The sequence below is a fragment of the Haliotis cracherodii genome, unplaced genomic scaffold (assembly GCF_022045235.1).
Source record: "Haliotis cracherodii isolate W230 unplaced genomic scaffold, xgHalCrac1.p SCAF_12, whole genome shotgun sequence".
Lineage (NCBI taxonomy): Eukaryota > Metazoa > Mollusca > Gastropoda > Lepetellida > Haliotidae > Haliotis > Haliotis cracherodii.
In genome coordinates this window covers 38246880-38255233 of record NW_027266267.1, presented here as the reverse complement: position 1 = coordinate 38255233, position 8354 = coordinate 38246880, and the positions used below count along the sequence as shown (strand labels likewise).

Genomic DNA, 8354 nt, shown 5'->3' with positions numbered 1-8354 from the left:
CTTCACGGGTCTCTCTGATACAAACCAGGTCTCTAATACACGCTGCGTCAACGGATGTCACGACATCAATAGACGACCAAGCGTTTTATAGAGGAAATACGATAGTTTGACATGGGATGGTATTGGCTGTGATATGATGTTCTAGACCCTAACCCTTCCAGCTTCGATGATAAGATAAAAACACTTTGCGAAGACATATCTTCTGCGTACAAATGTTTTTGAAACTGTTATGGTCGTGTTCGATGGCAAACAGACTCGGAACAGGCAATTTCCTTATTGAAACAATCGACAATGAAAGTAAAATGAAACAAGTTAAAAAAGTGGTTGTAAAAACTTTATTCATGACAACATGTTGTTTATAAAGCTATTTGTGGTTGATAGTCATTGCCATATCCGTCTACCACCACCGTAAGGATTTGGTAGGAGGGGATTTGAAAGTCCATCAGAAAACGCTCCTCCCTTCGAAAAGCCACACAAACAATATCCCGACATCACTGGATTCTCTGGTCCAGACTCGATTATTAACAGACCGCCGCCATATAGCTTGAATATTGCTGACTGCAGCGTTAAACAACAAACAAACACAGCACAGGAACTTGATCATAACAACTTCTCAAACTTGATGAATTCCACACCAGAACGCGTATAAATAAGCGTTTTGTTTGTTTGTTCTTTAACGCCGCAGTCAGCAGTATTCCAGCTACATGGCAGCAGTCTGTAAATGATCGAGTCTGGACTAGACAATCCAGTGATTGACATCATGAGCATCGATCTACGCAATTGGGATACAATGACATGCATCAACCAAGTCAGTGAGCCTGACCACCCGATCCTGTTAGTCGCCACTTACGACAAGCATCGGTTGCTGAAGACCAATATATTCCACCCCGGGTCTTCACGGGTCGCATAATTAAGCAAATCCTACAGGAACCACTGACCCCGTGCCACAACTGTCCCATTAATTTTCTTTCACATGCTGATGTCGAAGCCGTGATATCCAGATTCCCCGTGTCAAAATAGCGGGCTCGTCAGTGTTATGAAGCATATATGTCCTTCATCATGTGGATGGTGGGGTATCGGGTATACAAGGTTTTAAGTGTTACGGAGCGGTCAGGTAGCCTAGTGGTTAAAGCGTTCGCTCGTCACGCCGAAGACCTGGGTTCCATTCCCGACATGGGTACAATGTGTGAATCCCATTTCAGGTGTCCCCGTGATATTGCTGGAATATTGCTAAAAGCTTCGTAAAACCATACTCACTCACTTTAAGTGTTACATTCGAGTATTGAAAGCCGCCACATAAGGTATTCCCCAATACTTAATGACCCCATCACCCTGTGCGATGTACAGCACATTGTTCTTCACGCACAACCCACACGGCCTGGTAACTGTGTCCCCACTGTTCAACACAACACTCACAGACATATCGCAGGAATCCAACCTCAGGACTCTGTTTCCACCCTCGTCTGCTACGAATGTACTACTTCCATGATGAGCAACACCTCTCAGCGTGGAGTTCCCCTTGTCACACAGACGTACACTGGACTGTTCCTGTCCTCCTTGAGACAGGCAAACTAATGTGTTGCTCCGCCAGTCGGAGACTGCTATTGTATATGATACAGCTATTGCACTCGGATGCTGAGTCGACCTGAGCCTGAACGTGTCCAAAACTTGTCCTTGAACGCTGATGATCTCAATAGAGTGGGTATCCTGGCAACATGCAGCGATCCTCCCGTTGTCAAGCACAGCAACCCCACAATACCGCCTGGGAGCCTGGAGAGTCCTCACCTCCACCATCGTGCTGACATCGATGATACTGAGAGTCTTCATATCCAGAAAGCTTACAATGACTTTCTGTTGATCCAAAGCAGCGAGTGATATCGGTGTCCCTTTGAGGTTCAGAGTCCGCACAGCGCTGTCCGCAAGGGACACACTCTTTATGTTCTTGTTCACCATGTCCAGAACGAGAGCAACCTGGACGTCCTGCACGATCATCACAAGGATATCACTCAGCTCGGGGGTTGCAGCGTCATGGGCAGTTCTAGTGTTTATTGACGTCAACGTTGCCGGAGACGTGGTTGGTTTCGGCAGAGGACGGCAGGGAACGGGTTCGTGGGTGTTGGCTTGGTGTGGACAGTCTTTTGGGGACAGAGAGTAAGGCTGGCTGCTTATACTATCGGCTCGGGTGTAGGCAGTCTTCACGTCTGTGTCTAGCTCTGAAATGCATGATGTATGTCAATTAAACATACAAATATTTTTCGGATTCTTCTTCTTTAAGGAAATACATCTTAAGGAACATTTTACCATTGAGACACAGTTAACCTGTGTGAAATTACGACAATGGTTTACCTTACGTACATGCATTACGATGAATCCGTCACGACATTGTGGCTAAATGTGAATGATGTGTGGTCACAATAGCAAAGCACGAGGAACAGTTATTGTGAATCAGAGTCGGTAAAGCCTTACTCCCAGAAACACATCGGCGTGATTGAACACGAGGGGCGTAATACATTACTCCTAGAAACACCTAACGGGATCGGGTAGTCAGGCTCTGTTACAACCCGTTTTGTAATAATTATTAATTTTTTTTTTATTAAAACGGGTTGTAACAAGGCTCGCTGGCTTGGTTGATGCATGTTATCGATCCCAATTGCGTGGATCGATGCTCATGATATTAATCACAGGATTGTCTGGTCTAGACTCGATTATTTACAGACCGCCGTCATATAGCTGGAATATTGCAGAGTGCGGCGTTAAACAACAAACCAACCAACCTAGAAACACAACAACATGATTGAACACGAGAGGCGTAATACATCGGCGTTGCTGGGGTTCGAACATATTTGAAATCAAGATCTTTTGTGTTGTTAAAAAACAGCCTCTCCACAGCTCCAAGTATCGAGCAACAGACGTATCAATAGTATTTGAGTTAATTTTGAGCAATACCACGCCAAGCCACGCCCAAAATGTTGCAGTGAAGTTATTTGGAATTGAACCCGTGTATTATAAGTCACAAGCCAAATCGAGTGCTCCAAACGCCGGGCTACGCCTCCGCTCTCTGTTATAATGGTAGATAAATGTGAGAGTGCTATCTATCGCTTACTGAGGAACGTGTTGGCTAGGGTAATTAGTGTTCCAATGTATGAACGCAACTCGGATTTTTTGCGGCTCGAGCCAACGCTTTAACAAGACTACATCACTACCATGTATTCGGTAGAGGTGTATTAATGTGCTGTCACTTACTGGGAAATGTGTTTGCTCGGGTGACGGGTGGGTTGGGTCCGTGGGAATGGGTCTCCTGGATGGGGGTGCTGACTGTCCTGCCAGCAGGCTGTCTTGCCAGGGTCATGGCGGCGGGTCCCGGTCCAGGATCCCCTGTAGGGTACAGCGAATATGGCAGACCATCGGTATTTGCTGGCTGGACAAAGCTTGGCTGCTCTTGACCTATATCGGGATCACCTTGAACTGTGTTGGTCACTGCTGCCTGTCTCGTCAATCCTTTTCTGTCTGTCTGGTTCCGTTGACCTTGACCTTCTGGTCTAGTAGGTCCAGCTTGTGGAACTTCTGCACTGGATCTCTGGACAAAAGATATCTGATATCATAAATTTATTTTAGGGAGAAATCGAAAAAGATACAGTGAAACCCTTTCATTCCAAACCACGCTAATCCTGACACCCTTATTTAAGAATATATATACACCAATATTTGAACTACGAACACACTGAACATTTAAACACGTTAAAACACAAATCGTCAGCACACACCTGGTGTCCTGTTCCTTGTTGGTGTGGAGTGGACAGTTCTTGTTCCTCTGTTGCGGACGATGCTGCTCCAGATTCCGCGCCGACGACAATGTTGTAGCTGACGTGGACACGGGTACCGGGGGGGAGGTTCTGAGGCAGCTGAGGGATGTGGTGCTGCACCACGGTGATGTTGTTGTGGTCACCGACAGCAACATTGTGCCCGCTCACCGTAGGTGTCTCGGATGCCTCCGCCATCTTATAAGTAGGGAACCTATATTATATATAAATATACAAAAATTATTGTACCCAAGGGTATTTTGACATCACACATTGGGTTCAAATTGAACCGTTTCAGAAGTACTGCAGAGTCTGGAATAATTCTGTAAATGTTTCTAATACATTGTAATATTTAAGAAAGATTTCCCTGGTGATTTGCTTGATTGCTCTTGTTACGCGGGGATGTGGATCGTTGCTCACAAAATACATCACGGGATCGATTATTCACAGAGCGCCGTGATATATTTCTAAGCGAGGCGTGAGCGCTGTGATATATTTCTAAGCGAGGCGTTAGACAACAACAAAATAAACACTGTAATCTGCTCTGATGACAAGTATGGGGCAATGGGGACCAATCGGGATATTTCTGCAGATAAAAAAGCGCCTTAACGTGAAAGCATATGTGTAATCTATTGTAAAATGAAAAGCTTAAAGCTAAAAGGGGCCAAAATGCACTTTGGCCCTTTTTGCATATTATTGCATAAATAACATCAACGAGATCCTGTCTATCTGGAGAAAGAATATTGTATGTTTTCACAGGTGCGTTTTTGAAATATAGCTACTTAAAATTCTATAGCTCTCATTTCCGTGTGTGGTTGAGACTGGTTGTCTGAGAGAGATTTTGAAAATTTGGACACCTTATTATTATGTGTCAACTATTTCAACAAATTGGGAATAGTTTATATCATTTAAAAGTACTTCAATAGTATGTGTTTGTACTTTCAGTAGTAGTTTATCAATCCCACAGGTCAAATCCCATGCAAATGCCTGAGGGTCAAAAAGGGCCAAAATACAGACATTGGCCCTTTCCACCCTTACACAAATTAAAAACGTAAGTTTATTTCCTTTTTTGAATGCTTCTTATAACCACATTTATATCTCTGTTGTCAGAATGCGTTAATGTTTAGGAATTTATCCGTAGTTTTTTTTTCATTATCATGCATATGGTTAAGGTTTTCATCACTGTTCTCAAAACAGACTCCACTCTTATGGCTCTAACTATCGTAAGTAACAGAATGGCGAGCCTTTATTTGTCTGACACACCAGGACAACTTAATAAATAAACAATATCTAACTACACATATATCAACCAGCGCATATATCAACAGAATGGGAGCTACATCACAAATACACATGTGCGTACAGTACACGTAACTATCTACCCGAGTTCAAGGCTGACTGGAATAAATAACCACCAACCAGTGAAAACACAAAGTGAAACCTCCAGGTAAAGCCCCAGTCCTTTATCTATTAACGTGTGACCTAGTTAAAGGCTCTTGGGTGTTGCCCGCAGTCGAGCGTCACACGTCAGAGTAGGTCAGGTGTGCTTTGTTGACAACAGAGCTGTAAAACTGTCACGTCAATCCACTCGTAGCTTTGTTAAAAGATACTCGACATCTCTGTACTGGATTGCGTTTTGCACGTACAGTAGACTACGGTTATAACGAACTCAAAGGGACCACAACTTTAAGTTCGTTATAACCGTAGTTCGTTATAAGCATGTGCATGTAAACAGCATATATACAGCAAAAGGCCGGGACCCCCAAAAAACAGTTCGTTATATCCGTTTGTTATAGGCGTGTTCGTTATAAACGTAGTTTACTGTATTTACGTGAGACCCTTCAAGATAATGCCATCCTGCTTCAAACAAGGAGAGGGGCGGTCGGGTAGCCTAGTGGTTAAAGCGTTCGCTCGTCACGCCGAAGACCCGGGTTCGATTCCCGACATGGGTACAATGTGTGAAGCCCATTTCTGGTGCCCCCCGCCGTGATATTGCTGGAATATTGCTAAAACCGGCGTAAAACCATACTCACTCACTCACTCACACACTCAAACAAGAAGATGTTTAGTACCTTTCTTTTCCACCTTAATGGATCCAAGTCAGGTTCAGCCAGTTTAATGGCTTTAATCCACATTTAGTCAAGTTAAACACGCCATAGGTACTAGAGAATGCTGGGGTAGGTTCAGTCGATTTATACGGTAAGGTGGACGACTGTTTGTCGTTGTATTACACGTATTGAACGGTCTGACGGTTTGAGGTGTATCGATAATTCAGCCCTCGTGTGGCCATTGTTGTTTGCTATCGGACCATTGTAAATACCAACACGTCGATCGTTTTCTGTCAGACGACCAAGAACTTCACCTTAGATGGTTAGACCCTTGGTGTGTCTGGGAATAGGGTATTATCCCGTCACTCCAGACGTCGCTGTAACTGCGCACATCTTACCATGACGCAAATACAATTGTGCTACTTAGGTTCACATGTGGCCGGGCTAGCGTGGCATGTGTTGTAGTAAACATGATGTAGAAACTGTGTTAATTATATAAGATACACGTACCTCAGTGACTGGAGCCTCACTGGACAAACTAACCAAGGAAATGTTGACTTTTAAGATCCAACAATCATACAGGTGAAAAACCCAGTGGGGGATTCCCCCCTAATCCTGCCAACCAATCGGTTGTGTTGCTTGTGTGCCTCAAATTTAAACTGGTTTTACAAACCAGTTTTCAAATTTAAACTGGTTTTACAAACCAGTTTCATATAATTGCAATGTTAAATCCCGAGTCGAGACGTAAAGGCATGTAACTGGTTTGTACGAATGATTCAGCGTTTCGTGCTTGCGGAAACCTGTTTTCAACACGCTGTCTGTGTCTGTGTGTCAACGGAGCTGCTGATATGACGCTGGACATTGTTTTTGTTAAACGGATGTCTAGAAGGATTGTTTTGCGACTCAAGAAGGGTCAGAGCTCCATTCTGGAACAATAGCTTAGTCTGCGCTGACTGGGCAAAAATTAAGTCTCTTGAAAGGAAAAGCATTTAAAAATGTATTTTATTTATGTATTTTGTTTCGTAATGCGTAACATTATATTAGTTTTGTTTTGTCGTAATTTGTCCACTGTAAATTGAAGAGCGTACATCAATTGCATGAAGCCGCATTTACTGTATACACAAACTAGTTTGTTTGTTTGTTGTTTTACGCCGCACTCAACCATATTCCAGCATCATGACGGTGTGTGTAAATAATCGAGTCTAGACAAGACAATCCAGTGATTGACAACATGAGCATCGATCTAGGCATTTGGGATACGATGAAATGCATCGACCAGGTCAGCAAGCCTGACCATCCGATCCCGTTAGTTGCCTCGTACGACAATCATAGTCACTTTTGTACGATAAGCTTGCGTGTTGGAGACCTAGACAAACTAGTACCAGTAGCGATAGTAGAGGTGAGGTGAGGTGAGGTGAGGTGAGGTGAGGTGAGGTGAGGTGAAATTGGGTTTAACGTCGTGTCCAAGATTATTGCAGTTATATAGCGACGTGCATGCAGGGGTGTGTGTGGCTGCTTGTACTAGTCCGGACTGATGCCGATTTATAGTGCTAGCTCACTGAGATACCATGCCGCAGTTTAACATGGATACCCCACTCAGACACAGTATACTGACTCCGAGCCGACCAGTCCTTGTTTTAGCCCTTTAATGCCGTGCGGCAGACAGGGTAAAAACAAGTACCATATTTTAATGTCTATTGGTATGACGCGGCCGGGGATTCGAGGGGCTCGACTGAAAATTAAAATTCCGGAAATAGACACACAGAAAAAAACATGCGCACTCTTTAACACCTCGTACTTACTCGGTTGTGAAACGTCAACATCGAACGTTCTGTTGTTGCTATGGTGATTGTGATTTTGGTAAATATTTCATTATAATTATTTTTAATTAAAAATTAAAAATTTAATTCCCATGAATAGTGAAAATCAAAATATTTGCTATGAATGTTAATTCATGTTAATTTGTATGCAAAAAATGCTGAGTAATTATATATTCCTACGCAGTGATTCGGTCGCTTGCTTCAGGGAATGCAAATCATATTTTCACCCTTTGACATTTGGTCATGTGACCCAAATTAACCAATCACAACACAGAACACACTTTCAATATGTTTACATGCTTGCTGTAAAAGGCGACTATTATTGTCGCAAGATGCGATTACGGAATCGGGTGGTCAGTTGGTTGATGGATCCCAATTACGTGGATTGATGCTCCTAGAATGTCTGGTCCATACTCCTTTTATTTACAGACCGCCGTAACACAGTTTGAATATTGCTGAGTGAGGCGTTAAACGACAAACATACAAAGACTGCTTTTGTTGAAAAGATAGTAAATATGTATAACACAAGAGTATTCACATATTGTGTGTTAATGTGTACAAACGATTGACAGTTTCACTGCCAGTGTGCAAAGATCATCAGTGACTGATGAAAAACTTGTAAATATTGTTGCGCACAACTAAACTAGTGTACAAAAGAAACGATACCAACTTATTTTCAAAATTGT

General features: G+C 43.1%; 1 protein-coding gene across 2 annotated transcripts; it reads right to left on the bottom strand.

Moving 5' to 3' along the window:
- Positions 1 to 1214: 1214 nt before the first annotated feature.
- LOC139457866 (uncharacterized) lies at positions 1215 to 6451 on the bottom strand. Of its 2 annotated transcripts, none has more exons than XM_071239215.1 (4): positions 6359 to 6451; positions 3765 to 4014; positions 3244 to 3592; positions 1215 to 2213 (listed from the first exon to the last, which is right to left on the bottom strand). In XM_071239215.1, the coding sequence occupies exons 2-4, from the start codon at positions 3996 to 3998 to the stop codon at positions 1270 to 1272; spliced, it is 1527 nt and encodes a 508-aa protein (XP_071095316.1). In that variant the 5' UTR covers positions 3999 to 4014; positions 6359 to 6451; the 3' UTR covers positions 1215 to 1269. The 2 variants fall into 2 exon arrangements, with proteins under 2 accessions (XP_071095316.1, XP_071095317.1); XM_071239216.1 differs by having other exon boundaries at positions 3244 to 3577.
- Positions 6452 to 8354: the final 1903 nt, after the last annotated feature.

Bases quoted from the DNA above. Each gene is read 5' to 3' on its own strand.
- LOC139457866 (XM_071239215.1), bottom strand. From the start codon at position 3,998: ATGGCGGAGGCATCCGAGACACCTACGGTGAGCGGGCACAATGTTGCT. The intron at 3,593-3,764 runs GTGTGTGCTGAC...TTATGATATCAG, and splicing joins AACAAGGAACAGGACACCAG to ATATCTTTTGTCCAGAGATC. The intron at 2,214-3,243 runs GTAAGTGACAGC...CATGCATTTCAG, and splicing joins CCGAGCAAACACATTTCCCA to AGCTAGACACAGACGTGAAG.